The sequence below is a fragment of the Anabas testudineus genome, chromosome 8 (genome assembly GCF_900324465.2).
Source record: "Anabas testudineus chromosome 8, fAnaTes1.2, whole genome shotgun sequence".
NCBI lineage: Eukaryota > Metazoa > Chordata > Actinopteri > Anabantiformes > Anabantidae > Anabas > Anabas testudineus.
The window spans coordinates 2,620,541-2,642,128 of record NC_046617.1 but is presented as its reverse complement, the minus strand read 5'-3'; the positions used below and the strand labels follow the sequence as shown (position 1 = coordinate 2,642,128).

The 21,588-nt window shown below is 40.5% G+C and overlaps 2 protein-coding genes across 5 annotated transcripts; both read right to left on the bottom strand.

Moving 5' to 3' along the window:
* Positions 1-630: 630 nt before the first annotated feature.
* On the bottom strand, positions 631-5,756 carry ppp1r35 (protein phosphatase 1, regulatory subunit 35). 2 transcript variants are annotated; one of them, XM_026358575.1, is made up of 6 exons: positions 5,007-5,756; positions 3,892-4,132; positions 2,882-3,002; positions 2,594-2,694; positions 2,409-2,499; positions 631-1,189 (listed from the first exon to the last, which is right to left on the bottom strand). In XM_026358575.1, exons 2-6 carry the CDS (start codon positions 4,129-4,131, stop codon positions 888-890), a joined length of 855 nt encoding a protein of 284 aa, XP_026214360.1. In that variant the 5' UTR covers position 4,132; positions 5,007-5,756; the 3' UTR covers positions 631-887. The 2 variants fall into 2 exon arrangements, with proteins under 2 accessions (XP_026214360.1, XP_026214368.1); XM_026358583.1 differs by lacking the exon at positions 5,007-5,756 and having other exon boundaries at positions 3,892-4,631.
* A 124-nt stretch (positions 5,757-5,880) lies between these two features.
* On the bottom strand, positions 5,881-15,022 carry LOC113161049 (cytosolic phospholipase A2 beta). Of its 3 annotated transcripts, XM_026358555.1 has the most exons (15): positions 14,887-15,022; positions 12,027-12,078; positions 11,676-11,786; positions 10,216-10,358; positions 9,851-10,037; positions 9,673-9,778; positions 9,456-9,596; positions 9,005-9,070; positions 8,670-8,810; positions 8,397-8,543; positions 8,224-8,307; positions 7,525-7,679; positions 6,723-6,894; positions 6,370-6,538; positions 5,881-6,176 (listed from the first exon to the last, which is right to left on the bottom strand). In XM_026358555.1, exons 2-15 carry the CDS (start codon positions 12,051-12,053, stop codon positions 6,125-6,127), a joined length of 1,701 nt encoding a protein of 566 aa, XP_026214340.1. In that variant the 5' UTR covers positions 12,054-12,078; positions 14,887-15,022; the 3' UTR covers positions 5,881-6,124. The 3 variants fall into 3 exon arrangements, with proteins under 3 accessions (XP_026214340.1, XP_026214332.1, XP_026214348.1); XM_026358547.1 differs by lacking the exon at positions 14,887-15,022 and having other exon boundaries at positions 12,027-12,358; XM_026358563.1 differs by lacking the exons at positions 11,676-11,786; positions 12,027-12,078; positions 14,887-15,022 and having other exon boundaries at positions 10,159-10,283.
* Positions 15,023-21,588: the final 6,566 nt, after the last annotated feature.

Genomic DNA, 21,588 nt, shown 5'->3' with positions numbered 1-21,588 from the left:
TTCCCCAACACCACAATTAGAAAGTTGTTGGGGTTAGGGGGCATCCTATGTTTGTATGGTTGTATCCCATGAGGTCAATGGTTATCAGGGTTCAGGAAGATGGGTGACAAAATATTCTAGTAATAGGAGAATAATAAGTTTAGGTTTAAGTTCTTGTGAAAGTACGTTTCTTCCATGTCATTGATCTTCTTGTGGCGTCCATTGAAAAAGTCTCTAAAACAGATTCCTTTCTCTTCCTGCAACATTTGATTTGATAAGATTATAGGGCTGAACTGGACTAGCTGCAGATTTGTCATCCAGTTGTTGCCTTCTTGTGGTACATGTTAGAATGAGGAATGAGTAACACTGCTGACCACAGGGCCTAAATTGCAAAAGACTCCATAATGGTACACTGAACTCTGCACCTCACCCTGTTCAACAGACTGAACAAATGGCAGCTGGATACATCTGCACCAGTCTTGAGCCTGACAGTAAACAGCTTTTTCACCTGCATGTGCAAAAGGAAGATGAATTCACCTTAGTCCACTAATGACTCTAAATGTTCAGATTTTGTTACTGTTGCATAATGTAGATTTAAATAATCATGTCTGAAGAAACATAGCATTTTGAAAGTGACAACAAAATGGTGGATGTAAAGACTTTATTAGACAAAGCTAAATGTTACTGCTTTTACAAGAATAAAACTGAATTTAATTAATTTAAACAAAATTAATTTAATAATAATTTTTCATAGAGCTGTTCTTGTGTTGTTGGCTTCAGATCAATGTTATTAATAACACATCTATTAAACAGTTATAAACTACAGAGACTGGATCTTCTCCTATTAGATTTTTTTCCTTCATTTTATGTTCATGAAACTTTATCCAGTTCCTACAATACATCCAGGGTCAGGGAGCAGCCTCCCAACGACTGTGTCGATTGTAGAGGTCAAAGGTTGAGTGGTGGGGCCAGGTTGATGGGTGTAGCTTGTAGCCAACAGGGTCCTCCATTGGTGGGAATGGCACCTGCCTGAACAGGTCAGAGGTCATAAAGTGGAGGAGTGTCGGGCCTTCTGCTGTCTTATCACGGCAGTGTGGGGATGGAGCCAGCAGCAGCCTCTCCTGCAGTGCCTGGCTGATGAGCTCATCCTGCTGCACGCTGACACTGACCAGTGAGGTGAAGAGTTGTTGAGAGCGAGAGACATTCACTACTACATACAGAGAGAGAGAGAGAGAGAGAGAGAGAGAGAGAGAGAGACTCATACTTAAACAAGGTTGTGAAATACAATAGATATTTGGATCTACTGAAACTGTAAGTGTAACCTCCAAACACAAAGTAAATATGAATAAAAACAGAATTCTGTGTATGTGGAGTAGCCAGGTATCCTAGAATGCACTGCATTCCCACCACCAGTCATGTTACACTAGACTTTAGTACATTTACCTTTGTCCAGGGCAGAACACTGTGAGGCCATGTGGTAATTTACTGCTGTATTTGTTGTCTGTAGTTTAATTGATTTTGGAAGATAAATGCTGGTGTCAGAGTTGATTTATGGTATGCTGTATGTTTAACTGACGAAAAGATGAAAATAAACATTTATTGGACATTGTCCAACTTTGAGGACTCTCCAAATCTATATATATAGATAGAAATATGCAAAAGGGCTGTGTATTATCAAGAATATGGCAATACAATAAGTATCATGATACAGGGATTAATTAACAAATATATTGCAATACATATATTACAATTTCTAATTTAAGATCTATTTTTAGGAATACTGTCATAGTGTAAATAGCATACATGAAGTCTGAGTAAAAAACCAAAAACAAAACTCATATATACATAACACTAATCGTCCAGTGGTCTGGGACTGTCTGCCATGAATCTTTACATGTACATTCTGAATTAAAAATCAAAACACTATCACACAACACAAGATCTTGAGTCAAGTATATCAATTTTTTTTATATATCCTTACTATAAAGGTCTATGAAATTGAAAGTGAACAGGAGCAGTGCTGTGTACATTCAATTTTCTTCAAGTTCTTACTTGCCAGGAGACAAATCATTGTATGGAAACAAGATGTTTTTTCCCACTGAACCAACACTGGAAGCGACTGCAGCTCAGCTGGATCAGTCTGCAGGTGTTGAAATAAGCCCTGGAGTTTGCATTTTATCTCTGCATTTCCATTTACAACAACAGTCTGACAGCATCTGCACATACATTAGGAAGCCCTATATTTTTTGTTTATAATGCGAACAGATCTGCTTAGACAAGAAATGAGCCAGCAAAGATGCATTTATTTATTTATTTATTTGCTGTGTCTGCTTTTACTAATATTCTGTTCGCAATATTGATATATAATGATGAACATGTTGTTGCTGTGCGTGTGCGTGTGTGTGTGTGTACGCGTGAGAGTGCGTTACCTTCAGTAGCTTTGGTATTGATCAGGTTTTTAGTCCTCTCTGACCTCTGCAGTGTCTCCTGAATGGCCTTCTGGGTGTTAAACTCCACTCCCTAAAAGTCAACAGACAGCCAGGTTATCATGGTAATCAACTAAACAACTGTTAAATGCTGTTGCGATGAGTTATTGATAACCCTAGTGATTAACCTGCAGTGACTGAAGCTCTGCCTTTAGAGCCAGAGTGGTGTGCAGCTCTGCATTTTTCAGACAGACTGGATCTTGAATGGCTGCTGCAGCAGGAGGCTTCACTGATTGTCCCAGGGCGCACCAAATAGCAGAGAGGAAGAAAAAAATGCTTTATTTTATTATCAGCAACCACTGAGACAGAGAATATAAAAACAATAACAAGCCTGAGATTACTGTAAGAATCTTTATGTCAGGTTAATGAACAGAGTAAAAGCGTGATTTATTCAAACACTGTCAGACTCTGGTTACCACAGGGACGTCCTCTGCTGCTCCTCTGACCTCTGACCGGCTGCTGAGATGAGGCATCTCTGCTGAGAGTGATGTGAGGCTCTGGTGTGACAGTGATGGCCACTGGCTCTTCAAAACACACCTTCAGGAGATCACACACATGATAATGCCATCATGCACATGCTCAAACACCAGGACTACAGGATGAAGTCATCACACATGTATTACATACACACTGTATGTGGAGGCAAAACATTACTCCTTATGGACTATTAGTTCAAGCAGAGAAGGATTTTCACATGGAGCTTTTGATCATGGTTATCACTTACCCTTCTCACAAGTGCTCTAGAACAGTGGTGCCCAACCTTTATTGCACCATGAAGCAGTTTAATGTCAGACAATATTCTCACGGACCGGCCATTAAGGTGTGGCGGATAAAAACAACAAAATAAAATGATATGACCAGCATAAAAACTGGTAATTTCTAAATTTATAGGGGCGAAGCAGTTTTGAAAGGCTTCCTTGCCTCATTAGACAGCCGGCTTAGTGCGTGGGAACAACTTGTTGCAATAAATCCATATTCCAAGTAGGACTCCTGGTACTGTCTGTTAAATGCAGCTTTTCTCTCTGGTTCTTTTACCCTGTGCAAAGAAACTTGTTCTTTGTTCATTTTGCTAGTTTGGGGGGTTTCATATGTGTTACCAGCCGGACCAGCCCCTTTAAGAAGGTAGCGGATGTAGGTAATGTGACCGAGGCAAGCATCTTGACATGCATAAAGAGTGAATCATAGACAGATGTGGCGGAGAGAATCCGGTAATTTTCCAACATAACCATCGTTCATTAGAATCAGATAATAAATAAAATGAAAATAATGTAAGTTATGTATTCTTTCTATGCGACTCGGTATCAATTGACCCACGGACCGGTGCCGGGCCACGGCCGGGGGTTGGGAACCACTGCTCTAGAAAACACGCATATGCAGAAGACTGAGACACTGACACAAAGACACAGCAGCACTACAGGATGATCACCTGTGTGTTCCTCGTTCTTCCAGTGTGTCTTCTCGGGTGGGACTTCCGCTGTGATTGGTCACTCTTCTCACCTGTCCTCGGTGGCCGGGGCTTCAGGTGCTCACGACCTGTCTTGGGTGCAGGGCTAAGTGTGACGGAGAGGTCGAGTTCAGGACAGTGCGTGAGAGAGGAGGAGGAGGTGAGGGGGACGGGGGCTGGGTGAGGAGAGGGGGGAGGAGAGAGGACGGAGGAGGAACTCATCCTGAATGGAAACAACCCAAAAATGAGAAATGTTTATAACTTTCTGTGGAATACTCCTTTAAATCACAGTCTCTGCTGTAAACATCAACATCATAGCTTCATAAATAACCAATACAAGCATAAACTGTTCGGTATATGAAATTATGTTTCTATTCAATGATGAAAAACTATATAATATTCTTGTATTGTGATATTTAGCTAAGTCAATATGCAAACTATTTGCTGTTAGCTGCATGTAAATTAAGAGAGGTGTACAAAGTACACAAACTCAATACTCGTGTAAAAGTACAAGTACTTGCCCAGAAAGTATTTCTTTAATTTTCAAGTAGCTAAAAGTACTTAAGGGAAAACTGTAAATGTTACATAAAGTACAAAAGTAAAAATAGATGTAGTAGAGTAAAAGTACAATATTTTTAGTGGGGTAACAGTAAAGAACTAATCAAACCTTTAACTACTAAGAAACCTATTAGCACTACAAACAGCACCGGCTTACCTGAACTCCCTCATTCTGGTCTACAATCGATTTTGCTTGCTTTGTACCTTACTTGTAAGTCCCTTTGGATAAAAGCATTTGCCAAACAACATTTAACTTAATAAGTTAAATGTACATATATATGAAGATGCTAACGGGCAGCTTACAGTTACATATATTAGCGGTAGCAGTGGCTACAGCTAGCTGATGTTACCATGGTAACAAGTGAGCGAAGGCGGTTTCTACTAACAAGTTAACGCTATAACAAAACACCGTCCTGCGTCAAATAAAAGTTAACATCAGCTCAGTTCAGTGGGTCTGTTTGGTTTGCCACTGTCCCACAGAGTTAAACATTAAAACCATAGCTAATGTTAACCGCTAACGCATCTTGTATATATGTTACCTGATTTAATCCAGTCAGAAACAATCCTCAGCAACAAGGCCAGTCCCTCCCATACAAATCACACCACTGTCTATCGAGCCCTGAAGATGTTGTACACGTTTTTATTATCCCAAGCTTTCAGAACAATAATCAACTACTTCTCTTTTAAATTCCCCTCCTTCCACCTTATCTACTTCCGCCTTCTACTCATTGCCGTTCTTCTTCCGCTTTTTCTTCTTCTTCTGTTTTTGGTGGTTGTCAAACGACCTCTGGTTCATTACCGCCACCTTCCTCTTTACATCCGCAACATACCCTTAATGCTAAAGTCTTTTTTTTAATTTTCTACAATTGTGTCTGAATTGTGTTGACCTATGTTACTCATTATTATACATTTTGCCTTGGCTTTGCTAATTGTTATCTCCCAGTTTGAAGTTATGAAAAAAATGTTGATGTTATTGACAACTATGTGGACACAGACATTTTTATTATTACTGTCAATTGTTGATAAAAGTTCAATATTATTCTGATACAACGTGACATTATTTTCTCCTTGAATACAGTATTTTCTTTTATTATATCTAGTATTTAAAGGTGTAAGGTTTTTACTTCAGCCTAGAAACTATGTTTAGCTTATATCAGTCTCAAATCTCTTAAAGTTTGTGTTTTAGTAGATATGTCAGTTGCCACATATGTAAAGTCAATGCATCATGTCACCTTTTTGAGACTAGCAGGGTGATGTAATACTGTTACCTTTGAGAAGGTTTCATGTCTACTTTTATTGACCAGATGACTGACCATCCTTGAATAAATGACATTGCTGTGTGTTCCTGTTGACTGCTTTACTGTTATGATCCATGAACATTTTTGTATATATATTCTCAGATAAAGAAAACTGTATGAATACTATATTTTATTGAGCTGTGTAATTCTTACACACTTCACATTTAGAAAAGATGAACTTACAGTGAATAACAAAGATCTGTGACATGATACATAATGTACACTATGTGAAGTTCTGGGTGTGTACTTGGTTTCAACTGTGATGTTTAATAATGTTTCAGAAAAAAAAGAAGTTACTAGCAGTAAAGCTCCTCCACTTTTGACGGTCGACTCTGCAGTACACATAATATGATATGAGATCACACCAAATCAAAAACAGAAGACTCAGAGATCTGGTGCTGCATGGACTTCCTGGAAGGGAGAGGGAAAAAGAAGAACATATCAGATTTCTGACTGAGTCATTTATCCATTAACCATCACGTTTACACACCTAGACATCTGTTACATGCTCTGTAATGTTAGGTTCGTGTTTGACCTTCAATGCTGGAGGATCATCTCTGATTATTTCATGTCCCTGTCTCACTTTATCCCCCCACACACACACCTCTTGTTCTGCCGACGGAGAACAGCCTTGTTAATCTCCCTCAGCAGAGTTTCCTTGTTGTTCCTTATGTTAGCTTTTGCTGTTTCCACCAAAACATTTATCTTCTCCTGGTTGAAGGGACGCTGGAAAGTGGAGAACTCCTCCATCTTTGCTTTGAACTCCTCTGCATCTGTAGAATCATGTGTGAACACAAACAGTAGGAAGAAGTCAAGTTGTTTTCTTTTCATTCATTTGTAACTAGTTAGAGCATGGGGTAAATGTGGACACACGCCTGTGTAACTTCATTAAGATAGACAGTGCACTATTCAGCTGAATCCATGAAATCTGTGAACGTTTGTATGAGTGGAACAGACCTTCGCAGTTCTGTCTGTTGAACAGTGGCATGTAAATGATTGTGGGCTCCTTCCCTTTCCCCTCGAACACATAGCAGTCCTTTGGCCAGTCTCGGTCCTCCAGGACTTGGTTGTCTATCTCTGGGAAAGGCCTCTTCAACTCTGCTGCATAGTCTCTGGCAAGAGTCAGAGTCTGTGAAGGATTTACAGGTCAATATTATTGGAGATCATTTTTTGTAAAGATCAGGAGATGTGTAAAAATCCTCACTTTTCTTAACCACTACTGCTAAACTAGAGTCATGTGTGGAGCGATCTCAAGTCTGAGAAAATACTCTGAACGATTTAATAGGAAATGGACAGAAAACCTGCACTGATGACATGGACTATAACAGAACATTGTAATAAGCAGAGACGTTCTAACGCAGTTGCATTATGGGAAAGCTAGTTCTTCAGTTCTGTTTTTTGCAAACGCGTTTATTTTTCAGCTAAATTTTTTTGACATTAAGTCTGTTTGAGCAGCACCTGCTACAAACTAGGTTTAGTGCATATTCTCTAATGTTTTAAAAAGTAACTGGTTAATAGTTACAGTAACTAAGTTTTTCTGAAGGAGAATATAGGACCTTGGAAACCTAAGGACTTACTGCACTCCTGATTTTGATGGACTTACTGTACTCCTGATTTTGTTAAACTTAGTATAGGGAAAATAATAATGCATTATAAACCTTCAATCCAATCAAGCAAATCTAACATAAATAAACTCCATCTAATGAAATCAATGTAGTTTCAGTCTACACTGAGGTTTTTTCCACACTCTTTACGGTACCTCGAACATGTTTCCAGCACTGTACTCGGGTGCGATGATGAGGTCGATGTCTCTCTTGTCTCCCAGAAATGAAGGGTAGGCGACATTGATCAGCAGTCCAGCATCTACCAGGTGGAATTTATCTTTAGAGTGAAGGCAGGGTGGCACCGTGGAATCTGCCGAGCAACAGAATTGTATTTCTTTTATTTTCCTCATTTAGCAAAACATTTGAATGTGAATTATAATTAATAAAGTTTTTCCTATTAACTGGATTTACGCTCCACTGTGTTATAGGTGCCACTTCATTTGTGTTCATTCTGTATCTTCAGACAGGCCACTAAGACACTGCGTGTAGTCTGGAAATTGTTTGGTGATCACAGTTAACAGCTGTAGAGCTGTTTGGATGAGCAACTGTTATTTGTGGACAGAGGCTGCCTTGGTCTTTGTGTTAGGATACTAATGTAGCATCATATTTGCTAGAAGCATAGTTGTGGAACTAGAAAAACTGGGAGCCTTGCCCCCTCTTGTCACCCTTGTAGATTCGCCCCTACATGCATGCAGCCATGAGAGCAGTCAGTTAATCTGAACATCTGCTGCCACTCTCTGGTAAAAAGAATAATATCCATATTGAAAAAAACAACGACTGGTAAATGTAGAACTTACAGAATCAAAATTAAATGTTTACTAAATGTCTTTTTCTTCCTGTTGCTGTCTGCTCACCTTGGTATTGATAGAGGAAGTTTGTGGTTGTTCCCCACTCCCATTTCATAATCAATGGAAGAACCTGTTTAGTGAGTAGAGAGACTGGGAGAAACAACACATCACATCTAATTTAAAACTGTGTCTCTTGCATGTTAATGTAGACCAGTCTACCTGTCATATTTTACACTCACTGTGTGTTTTAAAAGGCCCCTCTGCCAGGCTTTGGCTCCAGGTTTGTACCTCAGACACCAGCTCCAGACTCCACTGCTGGAACAGACTTCTTCTTTCCTCTGGACTCTTTGACTCCAGCAGTGTGGACTCATTTTGATTTACCTTGTCTGAGGAAGATACAGATCTAATGGGAGTTGTGCCGTTTTCAATAATCGGTGCCATTACAGAACTGGGAAGAAAGTGTAAACACTGGTGGTATTCCTGTCTGTGTATCAGCAGCTGTGGGTTCATACCTTTCAGTATTTTCTGCAGGTTATCCAGGTCAGACAGAGCAGCAGGATCTTGAATGGTGCTTTTGGTCAGGTCCACCAGCTTAGCGAGCAGGTTGTACACGCGCAGGTACTGTTCAGCAGCATGGTCTACAAGCCCAGGCACTGAAACACAGACAGACAGACAGACAGACACACACACACACACACACACACACAGTGTATAAGTGTGTAAGACAAAAAATTATGTGCTGTCTGTGGAGATGTAAAAAAACACGACAATTTTTTCTACGACAATGAGAGTTTGCTCATAAAAATACATTTAGCATGTAATGAAAGAAATGTCAGATTGTGATTACCATTCAACCAGGGAGGGATGAAATCTGCAATAATTTCCTCATGAGCCAATGCACAACCTAGAACCCCTGCAAAATATGACACACACACACACACACAGTTATGAAATGAAAATAAAAATAAAGGTCTAACATGCATGCATGAGTCTGATCAGGGGATCATTTAATAAGATGCAGTCACAAAAACACCCCTTAAATCCTGAGTGGATCAGTGGGACATATTTTATGTCATATAATAGAAGTCAACCTAAACCTTGAGTTCACAGCAGACTTTGTTTGAGGAATTTAACCAAAAACCCCCATTTAGAAAAAGACTTCGGGATGTGAAAGTGGAAAAATGGATTTGGATCTCTTTTTTTAAACAGATCATAAATACATACATCATTTCAGATCTTTGCTTATGACCAGCACACATATACACACACACAGCAAACACACACACCAACACACAAACCTTGTAGTTTGACCATGTCCATCTCTGGCTTCTTCTCCAGCAGCTCTCCGTTTTCAAACTTGCTTCCCAGGAGGGACGTCTGGACAAAGAGACCCATCTCTGTGAATCCAGCCTCATGAGGGCTCACCTCAAACCATTTCCCTAAGAGTCACAGCTGTTTTTACATACAGTACAGTAATACAAATCGATTGCTTAAACTGTATTGTGGCATGTGCACCTTCTATGGGTCCATTTGAGTAGCAGTGCTTCTCTATGGCGCTGTAGACAGGATAAGGGTTGGTAGCATTCCTGCTGGCCTCATCAGAAAGTCGCCGTAAGTCCATCTGATGAAAGATAGTTCTCACAGTGTGTTACATTTTAAACAGGAAGAGCAGGAGAGAGAAGTGTGTGTGTACCTGTTTCATGATCCCAGCAGAGGTCAAGACCCCCCAGATGTCGGTGAGAGAGAAGTCCTCTTCTTTTGCCCTCTCAGTTAACCAGGCCAGAGCCTTCTCCAGGTCGACCCCAGGTCCTGACAGCCTGGACAATGTTCTGTCCATGTTGGTGCTCCACTCAGGGTCACTGTACAGTGAGGCCATGGACCTATCAGAGAGAAGAGGGAGACAAACGCAAGTCAAGAGAAATAAAGTCTTTTTTCTGTAATTAATTTGTTTTTAAAGCAGTTCAACAAATATAATGTAGTGTGTTTATAGTAATGACAAACATTAATTCTGCTGCAGCATCTTCATCTAATCCTCTTCCATATTAGTGTGATTGTTACCATGTTGACCCAGAGACTCCTCCCAGGTAGAGCACAGTGTCCAGCAAACCTTCCTTTTCCATCTGATAGACGGATCCTACCAGAGCAACAGCTGCCCTCTGACCACCACCTGACGCCAACAGAGCAATGTGGGGAACAGAATCCTGGTTGAAGAGGTGAAGGAGACGTGGTGAATTTGACTGAATTGAAATGGACGCTCAAGATGAATTGTAAAGCAGATAGATTTACTGGTTATTGGCAACAAGAGACACTAAAAGACGTGTAACCCTGAGTGGGTCTCTGAGAAACCTGGGCTCTCATTCCCTACTGATGAGTCCAGAAGGGGAAAAAATAGTCATCTAAACCATGTCACACAGGACCTAACGGAGCATCTAACAGTATTTGAAGTTGGGTTTCATTAATAGAAGCCAACGTAAAAGTGGAGTCATGTTGAACACTGGAATGCAGCAAATAGCCCATTCCTGGACACAGTATTTACCAGTGGAAACTTAATATGTAATCAAAAATACAAAAGTAGCACTGGAAACTGGAAACGATCAGTTTGTTCTCTTCTGCCACCACTGTTTACTGTTCTGCTCAACGGTGAACGGTTTTCTTATTTTCATGTCCCTGCGAGCAGGCAGCTCATTTCTTTCAAGTTTTTGGGGTTCGGTGTCTGGCCAAGGATAACTTCCACATGTGGCCAGGACTCCTTAGGAGCCTTAGGGTTCGTTTAACCCCTATTGGTTTATTCTTATAAAGCCTCCCTGTTTGGAAAAGGTTGTTAATAAAAACAACACATGGGGTTACAAAACAGACAGCGCAGGCTCAACTACTTTTTTTGCCCCGAGGATCCGTGACTGTTAAGACGTTAATACTTGAACGTGTTGTGTAAAGTGAAACTAACATTTGTGAAGGTCATGTAAGTCAAGTCTGACAGAGAGAGGTTATTGTATTCGGGTCTAAAGACCTCAGAGATATTCTAACCATAGTTACTCTAGATGGTATAGCTGATGAAACCTTTGAAAGGATATGTCCTTTGTCTCACATATAAAATAAATTCTACCTGAGGAATTTTGATAAAATTCAGAGAATTAGTTACTTTTAATACTTAAATTTCTCCTACATTGGCTTCTGCCCATTCTGTCTCCTGTAAAATGCTTCCCACACATAATTGAGCTCCATCGTATCTCAAAAACCCCACAGTACCATATTTTCAACTATCAAGCACCCCAACCTGTTGAGGCGGATGGCCGCCCTCGCTGAGCCTGCTTCTACTGGAGCTTCCCTCTCCTTTGGCACTTAGTGCTGCCGTAGTGGGATTGTTTGGCTTTCTATGTAATTTTCTAAGGTCATGGCTTTACTACGCAAAGTGCTTTGAGATGGTTTTATTGTGATTTGGTTCTATATAAATTAACTGGATTGAAAAGAGTTGTGTTTCCACAAGAACAGTGAAAGACACAGAGAAATGACTTTCTTACTTGAGTGCAGTTCATTTCCAAGCTGTTGAGGGACTCCAGAACTACTCGTTTCCGCCTGTTAACATAATCCTGTTCACCAGCACACAGAGACTGGGACTGACGGATGAGTTTCTGGAAAAAAGAAACAAACCAACTCATGTAAACTGAAAACAACATGGAAACTGTGAACTTTCCATTTTTACTTTTAATTATAAATATAATACACACAATTGTGAATTAAACTGCTGCTGCAAAATCAGATATTGAATACTTGAAATAAATACTTTTACAGTTCCTGTCACCTTGTTGGTTAGTTTTTTGTATGTCAGCAGACATACAGTGCATTGTAAGCATCTAATAGAAATGTCTCACCTCTGAAGCTGCTTCTTTTCCCTCCATGTTGTCCACTGCTATTGTCAGAGTTCTTGAAGCCCCAAGACACAGGAAAATGAATGAGATTGACAAACTTGCTTTTCCAGCCAGCATATTTGGCTGTGGAACCAACATATGATGCTAAGTGAAATACTAAGGTTACATCCACATCATAGTGGAAGCTCTGACTTCTTGGTTAAGTTAGATTCCTCTGATCTGCTTTTTCAAAGTGGATTCTTCTCAAGCGAGTGGAAACCAGTCACCCTCAGTGATGCGCACACACAAAGGTATGTACACGCACGCACACACACGCAAACACATAGCTGGGCTGGAGCAGGTACCAGAAACAATTGCATTAGCTCTCAGATATGCCTGAAAATGCGCGCACACACTCTCACACACACACACACTAACACTTGCTGATCTCTATCATGTGTTGTCTACTGGGAGAAGAATTTCTCAACACACACCAGATGTTGAGGAGGAATGAAACTAGTTCTCAACCAATCACACCAATGCAAATGCAGGACAATTTCAAGACTTTAAAGAATCAGCTGGCATCCTATCATGGTTTAGTTTATTGTGGCCATATTTGTTATTTTAACTAATATAAAAGCCTCCCAAAGGACCTAGACACCTGAGGACTAAATGTCAGCGCTCAACAGAAGAGGAAGTTCCAGGAGTTAGTAGAGGGGCTGCAGTTGGCAGGACAGAGAAAACTGAATGCGGTAGATAAGTTTGTAGTAAGCAGGCAACTGGAGTGCAATTACAAAGCAGTAAATGTAGAAACCTTGTTAGATTATGTAATTTGTGTAGAAGACAATGCAACTCTGTTCCATCATCCAATACTTACTGCATACATTAAGGGGGAAGCTCCCCCTTCTTAAAGGTTAACAGGCACGTGCAGAGGGGTGGCTTTGGAGACTCAAGGCCTTTTACCAAATGAATCAAAGTTGCCCCTCTCAACACGAATTAACTTGACCTTAGCTGTTTTTTTGTATTACTGATGCTGTGACTCTGTAAAACTTGGATGGATAGTCATGATGGGTGCATCACCCACATCTCTTCTTACCCTGATCCTCCCATCACTCTGGAACAAAGTAAATCTGGACTCATCAGACCACATGACCTCCTTCCATTGCTCCAGAGTTGAATGTTTATGCTCACTAGCAAATTGAATTTTTTCCCCATTAGCCTCACTGTCAAGTGGTTTTCTTAGGGCTATATAGCTGTTTACTCTCAACCCCTTAAGCTCCCTTTGTATTTTCTGTGTGAAAATGCTTTTACTTTCACAATTAAACATGCCCTGATTTCTACTATTTTTTTTCTTGCTTTACAATTTGATTTGACCAGATATTAAGTGATCACAATCATTCAAATATTTTTCCAATCACATTTCTTCCTTGAAGATGATGGTTCCCCCCTTTCCTTCCAGTTTTTAATAACGTGTTGGACAGTTTTTAACCCAGTTCTAGCAGTAGGTAGTTCGTCAGTACAGAGCAATTTTCTTTAATTTTGGAATTATTCAATATTCAATGTTTAGATATTTTCTCTGTTTGATACACGCCAGAAATTTGACCCCTCTAAAATTTGCTGCAGTGACAAGACATTATACAACACCAACAAAACCTTTTTCAGCATTTCATCCTTTTCTGTCAAAGTAGAAATAATATATATTAGCAATCCTATTTTCATAACTGTAACTGTGAAACAAAGACTGTTTGAAAAGTCTACCATGGAGATGATGTGTATTTATTTTGAATAATTCCAAAATTAAAGAAAATCTGCTCTGTACTTATTAAGCTGCCCTTTTTTTAAATGTAAGCCCCTGTCCCTCTGTACACATCCTTGAATGTTATGTTAACTGACTTCTGAGTAGAGTGGTGACTTATAAATGATGCCAATGGCTGTGTGATAGTTTACTTACATGACTTTACATAAAGGACAATATGCAGTTCTGCTCAGCTCTGTAGAGCTTTTTAGCTTCTCTCAGTTCAGCGTTTTGGTTTTTTATGATGATGGGTTTTATAATTCACTTTTATAGTTCACTCTCATGGCCTTGTCAGCCTTGTTTTCAGCAGCAGCAGCTGTATTTCAGGGAAAAAGCTCTGGTTAATCCCCTGCATGCTCAATATCATGAGAAGACAGACAGACAGCAGTCAGCTGGTGAACACAGTGGAGTATTTAATAGCTCAGGAGGTGATGGGTAACGAACCAGAGCTAAAACTAGACTCAAAATAGGAGAGTACATTCATAATACATAAGCCAAACACCATGCTCACTGTTACTGAATGTTTACAGCAACTCCCATTTACCAGTACTTTTCCTCTAATAGAGAAATTAGAATGCAGAAGCGAACATTTCTGTTACACTATGTTGAAACAGGTTGTAATGTAATGTTTCCTCTGGAATCAAACTGAAAACCTCATGTTGAATTACACTGTATGTGCCTAAAGCACTGCCTTCAAATCAAAGCTTTCATAAAATGTAGAAATTCACAAACTACTGTAGTAGTAGTGTTTTAGTGCCACCATATTGTCAAAATATGTAAATACGCAAGTACTACTGTTAGCAATTAGATCCACACTATTTATTATTAAAATGATAACAGTTACACGTCTTTATAAAAGTCCGTTCCATCTGCCCACTAACGCTCTTTGTGTGCTTCCAGCTAGAAAACAATGCCAAAAATGTGTGGGATCCCATTGAAGCTCTGGGAATAGGGCCAGGATAAAGCAGAGGCCAAAAGCTACCCACCCACACCTCACACATCAAACCAGCATAAAGAGGTCAGTGTGCAAACAGAACTCACTAACAATAGATCCAAACAAACTAAGTGTTAAAACAGAAAAATATCTACCTGCTAAAGTACAGTGAAAACCAGGAAACAGCCAAAGCCAATCTGATACCAAGCAGGTTCACGACTCACTCTTCTACCTCTCAGGCTTAAATCCGGCACAACCCTCTTATAGTGTCATCCCCTGCTGCCGTCTCTCTCCAACGACAAGTAGGCCGTCTACTGACAGTAGAGCAGAGAGGGAGACGGGGCAGGACTTCACATCTTTGGTGCATTCAAAGACCACATTCCAATATATGACATTCAAAGTGAAGATCATATGTTGAGGACAACTGACAGTGGAGTGTGAGTAAACGTAACTTGACAAGTTGAGTGAAGATGGCAGAAAATACATAGTGCTGAGGTAGTTTTACAAGATAATCTGCACCATGTCCTCGCAAAGACTATAAAAATGTCTGTGAGGCTTGTGGAGAGCATGTAGCAGCTTAAGAGACTGGAAATACTTGATTTGTTTGAAAAAAAACAGAAATATGACTACAGTTGCACACTGCTTACTGACTTTACTGAGCTGATACACCCATCATATGTTCAAATTTGAATGCCAGGGGATGGACTATTCTGATTTTCTATGAAATGCCACTTTCAGGGAAAACATGACATATTTAATCTCAGGACTGGTGCAGCTTCATTCCATTCAACACTTTTATAAAATGACATGTAATGATCATTTCACCCTGTAGGGGTCAGGAGCAGGCTTTGGTCTGTTTGTCTCTGCTGCCCAGTGTTATCACTTTACATTTGAACAGGAGCAAGTTTCTAGTGAGGAATAGTGTGTACTTTAAGAATTTTAAATGCATTAAATTGAACTTTTAAATACAGTGTAAAAGTCACACTTTCCAGGCTTGGAAAGTAAATGTAGGCATTAATGTATTTTCTTTTTCTCTCTTCTATTTTCTTTATTTTACTATACACATATACATGAAGGCATGCGTGTGTTATTCCTGTTTTGAGTGAGATAGAAACATTGAGTTAAAGCTACATTGTGACATTTTTAGTATGGTTGTCAAACTATTTAAAATCTAGTAAACGATATGCTCTCTGGTTAGTTAATGTAAATCAGATTATTACATTGTTATTGCATCATTTTTTGCATTGAAGTATGTAAAAATGAGACCTCCAGGTTTTCTGGTAAATGCTCTGTATTGAGGTGATATTGCAGATTTGAAGTACTCCAATGTTATAAAAATACCTCCACAACTGTAATTGTGGAGAAAGATGCTCTCAACAATTCCATCTGGATGTTTTATAATGTAAATTTTTCATTCACGGGGCCAAGCAGCATCTTCTCATCTCCATCATGTTACAAAGCCACTGTGGCCAGGACAGGTTCAATGACACTGGATCGAAGGGCACCACAGAATCCAAACATTTTTTAAATACATTATTGTATCTGTTATTCATTAATTGAAAATAATGAAGCAAATATCCCTGTAAGGCAGTGTGGTTGCTGCATGGTGGCCACAGAGGAACCTTTTATTCTCAGCTATTCGTAATTAATTTGTTTTGTGTTTTGTGAGTATTTGTTTTTAGTTAACCCCTGTGTGTCATATGTGATCTGATCAGCCACTATATATGTCTTACTGTGTGTTTCACTGCTTCAGGTTAGTTGATCTTTGTTAGTCGGTCTATTCAGTTAAAGTTAAGTTTGCTTAGTTAACTTTTCCTGAGTTTAGTTTGTTTTGTTGACCTCTTACATGGGCTCAGAGAAATCTTAAATATGTATATATATGTCTGGTCCCTCACACAACCACTAAGAAGTCTTGTGACATGGTTAACTACTTGCCGATGCAGTTTGGCACACAATTAGAGCACGTCTTGCAAATGTAGTGCAAATGCTTATGTGTCCTGAGGCATCCCCAACAAGGATGTTACAGAAAGAATGTCATCTTTGCAGAACATTCTGGTTGTTCTGGTTAGAGTGCAATGGACTGCATGACCCCAGCCCACCCCGGTCAGATGGCAGAGAAGGTGCAGCCAGCCCTCGGGCAGATTGACAGTCTAATTATATATTGAATGTTAGCGGAAGTGATGCATTGTATAAAAATCTGAATAGAAGTGGTCTGCTGGATGCCACTGAGATACATAAATGTTCGAATGAATGGTGATGTTCACCCAGGTTGCATTTTAAAGACAGGAAGTCTTACATCAGTACCAATTAACCAAGACTAATTTCTCGTTTAGTCTTGTGAGTATGACTCACGTGGTTGAGGGCAGTTCCTTTGCTGTTAGAGACTGGCTTGACGTTCTGTGTGTAAAGAGGCTCTTTGCTCAGTGACCCTGTTGCAAAGCCTGGGGGCAATGCACACACAGACAACACATACCCAAAACCTAGAGTCAAGCTGCCTTATGTCATGTCAAATATCCGTGTTCTCTTAGTGTGTTTCTCCTTTCTTCCATTTCTTTCTTCTCCACTGTCTCCTTGTATCACTTATCTCCTATCAATCTTGACCCTTGTTTTTCTCTCCAGTACCCATTTGTCGTGCTGTGTCCACAGCTTGTTTGCACACTGTTTTGATTCGTAACCGTCTTTTATAGAAGTTACCAATTTAAATTTGGCCCCTAACAACAGCTTGTGAACTTTACGGCTAATGGCATCAACAGAAGCGAGTTAGCTGGGAGTTCAATCGATAAAACCAAATTGGAGTCGTGGGTTAGGGCTACTTGAACAACATTTTGAGTTTGCTATTAACAAGAAGGGCCTGCTGGTAAGAACCATACCTTCGACAAAAGGAAGCTCAGATGATTTAGAAGTACAAGAATGAGTGGTATTATGTTTGTTATTGTGTTATTTAAAGAAGTGTTATTAGCTTAAGCATATTTTACTCGTCTATACTTGTGGCTTAGATGAAGCTCGGATCACAGTTTAGGACCAATTTATGCAGAAAACCAGATCAAACCACTGTAAGAAAAACTACACAACAATTTCAATATGTTTCAATGTCTTTATTTATATCTTCATTTGTTTCACAAGATATTTCATGTCAAGAAAAGCACAAACATCCCATTGAGTGGCCAGATACAGATACAAATGGTCAATGCAGATGACCACAGCGGCTCCACGCACGGCCACGGCTGTCATTCATCGACCGGCAGGTTGACCACATCACCAACCCACCGACAGCGATGAATGTGAACCGGAAACCTGCAGAAGTAGATGACTATTCCATGTGATGTTTACCCCACAGAAACATAGATAGAGAACGCAGCTCTTCTGACGTAAGAAACAGATGGATACGCGCACCCATCAGGCTTTGACAAAATGTGCATGCTGTGCATGGATATTCTGCAAAAAGCTTTCCAATTTCCAAACTGGCCTTAAACAGTATTCAGCGTTTGAAATGAACATTTACAAAGTTGTCTCTTCCCACTTGCAGCATAGAAGTTACTCTTTACCAAACTAGTTTTACTTTCTATTATTTTATTTGATTATTTTATTTACCTAGCGTTAGCTAATGTTTAAATGCTAGCATTTACTACAATGCATGTATTTAAAAGAACACGTAACTGGAATTAAACATGAGTGCATGAGCCGAAATTTAGTATTATTACAGTATTTATGAATAATTTAAATTCAATTCAATATGTGAGCCGATAGTGACATCACGTTTGAATATATAAATGGTATTACGTACACTTTGGCCTACTAGAATATAAAATATGTGATCACCTTTTGATCAGATATTTGTTATTACCAAATTATAATGAATGGGAAGCAGCAAAACTAATTAAGCAGATATTGTTGAAATTCTCTGGCTCCAAAACTTCACTGCCGGGCTGGTCTGTAAGTCGGACTTCATATGTGTCGGAACATATTTGTAACAAACTGCTGGAATAAAGTTACATACTGGAGCTTTAAAAAGCTATTTTAACAAGCATGCAGACGACACCAGGCCTGAAACCTTTCCACCTAAATGGAATGCAGCCATTGCTAACATGTCAAAACAAGTGAACAAGTCCAGGTACTCTCCTATATGGTGCCTCAGTGCTGTAGAGATATGGAGGGTCATGTGTGTGTACAGTACATGCACAAGGTGTGTGTGCGTTTGCAAGGTGCAATGTGTATTTCAGGCCGGTGTCAGCACAAGTGTAAAGGTACACTCAACGTTCGATGGTTTCACTGAGTCACAAACTCACCGACAGCGTTGAATGTTCCCCAGCACTTGGAACAACTCGGGCTGATAGCGAGCTACCAACACGCCTGTCCTCCAGTGTTTCAAGGAGTGGACAGCCACCACAGAGTGGATCCAAGGGGACACCAAACAGGAAGAGGCAGGCGCTCTGCAGGTGCGTCAGTTCCCACATGTTGGGATTAGTAGACACATCTGTCTGTTTCTTACCCTCTTTTCCACAGTACTACTGTTCCCAGACATGAATCTAACCAGCCTCAGTTCCAGTACCTGTTACCTGTCTACATTCCTGAATCTGTGCTCGACTGGCCCTATTTTGAACCGTGCCTGATTTTCTGGATTATCTTCAGTCTCTGCTTCTGAATTTGGTCGCTGCTTTGAAATTCCTGCCTGATGCTGACCTCTGTGGAGACCTTTGTTTTGCTTCTGGTTTTCTTTGCCCACTCCCCGTCTGCTACCTGCTGGTATTAAAAAAAAACAAACTCCAGACCAGCCTACCTGTGTGACCTGAAGTTGGATCCCCTGTAATACATAGACACAGAGAAAAAGTATTAAACATGAGCTGAACCATGTAATTCAACTTAAATAACCTGAAGAATGCTGATTTGAGCAACCACAACACTGTCTTCCCTGTATGTTCAGCCTGTTTGTAAGCCTGCAGGAGCGTGTGTGGTCATGCAGTCAAATTTCAACACTTCTATATGTTCATAGCGCTCTTGGTTCGATCGTGTGATGACGGAGGAGGAGGGTGAGGTGCTGTGCTGGTGGGAGTGATGGAAGAGAGTCAAGGGTGAGTGGAGAGAAAAAGGAGGGTGGGCGGATGATTGGAGATGTTGGAGGGAGTGGGGGGTTGGGCTTGATGGCGGGGTCTGGGTAAGAGCAGTGTTGATCGATTCCAGGCTTGGTATTTTTTTTCCAGACAGGCTGAATGGTAAAGGTCAAAGGTCAGTCGCTCTTGTTTCCTATGAAAGACAGACTGTGTGTGTGTGTTTAAGTCCTTATATGCCTGCGCATTTCTGTGCTCATGTGCGGAGTGGCATTTATCCCCGCGTGTTTGCTTGACTTTGGGTTAAAACCGTGTTTAGTCAAATCTCCAGTTACACAAGTTAAAGAATCCATCTCTGAGCCAAGAGTGTGTGTGCAGGCAAGTGTGTGAGCATCTGAAGTAGCTTTTTGTAATTCACTCATATTGGTGCTGAACTTTTCCTGCCTTTACTTGTAATAAAACAGCCTTGGAGCCACAGATTCAGAACTCCCTTGCATTTTTGTATAATTTTTCATCTCTTTTTTGATGATATAAGCTTCATATTTTCATATTTTGATTTTAACCAATCACTGCCATTAATAAGAATCTAGGTATTTTTGTGAAGATCTGAGCAGCAGAACACTGTGAACCCAAAACAACAACTAAAGCAGAGTATGCAGGCAGGTGGTTGGCTGGTTTGCTCAAGGGCATGCTGGAAAAAGCAACAAAAAAAAAAAATCGTCTTGAGTGCTGCTGCTGGTATAAAATCTGACACATCTGCTCCACACTACCGGGTGTTTGCATGTGTGTGACTGTGACTGTCTGTTTGCATTCCGCTCCACCCAGTGTGTGCCTGCCCGCATAGCTACATTGCACTGACATGGTGATGACAACACACGCACACAGTGTCTCCTCAAATGAGATATGGATCCTTTTTACCTGTGTGGCTGAACTGAAATACATACATCACGCTCAATCCTGGACACACACAGACACCCGACTCTAGACAGGTAAAAATGCTAATTGCAGCCACACAGACAGGGATGTCGAACACTTGTGGCTCAGGTATCAGCAGCCAAAATAAACACGTGTAAGACGTGCGGTGTACATATTCATCTGTAATACACACGCAGACTTGGACACACACAGTGATTCAGTGGTGATGTGAAGGTTGCACATATATTGCATGTGCACTACTTCGCGTGTGTGCGTGTGTATGCATGGTTGCATGTGAATGCATGTGTGTCTGAATGGGAAGACATATTGTGGCTACGAGGTAAAGAAAAAGGAAGGAGGGTGAAGGGAGAGGCACAGAGACACAGGGTTGACGCCGGGGTGGGGACCAAGTAAGCAAGTGAGTGAGAGAGTGGTGGTCCTCCTCCTTCCCTCCCTCCTTTCCTTCACTCTCCCACTCGCTTACTTGGTCCCCCTCCCCCACCTGGGACTTGAACCCGTGACCCCCCGGTGAATGAGTTCATGGGAGGCACCGCCATTACTGGGGAAACTGCGGGTCTGCATGTATGTGTGTGGGAGTGTGTTACAAAGTGACCTGGGCTGAGTTCACCCGTATGTGTGTGTGTCTTTGTGAGTGTGTGTAGACAGAATTGTGTTACTGTTTCGGTATTTTTATAAAAAAGTTCTTCTTTACAACAGGAGTTCTGAATTAGATTTATGCTCCGTTCATCAATAACATTAATAATGTATATAGATATTTACGTGTGTGTGTGTGTGTGTGTGTGTGTATGTGTGTGAGATGTCAGGGGCAATGGGAATGGTGATGGCCCTTCCCCCTCTTTTGCTGCTGGGTTTGTGACCAAGTCTGCATCTTGCTAC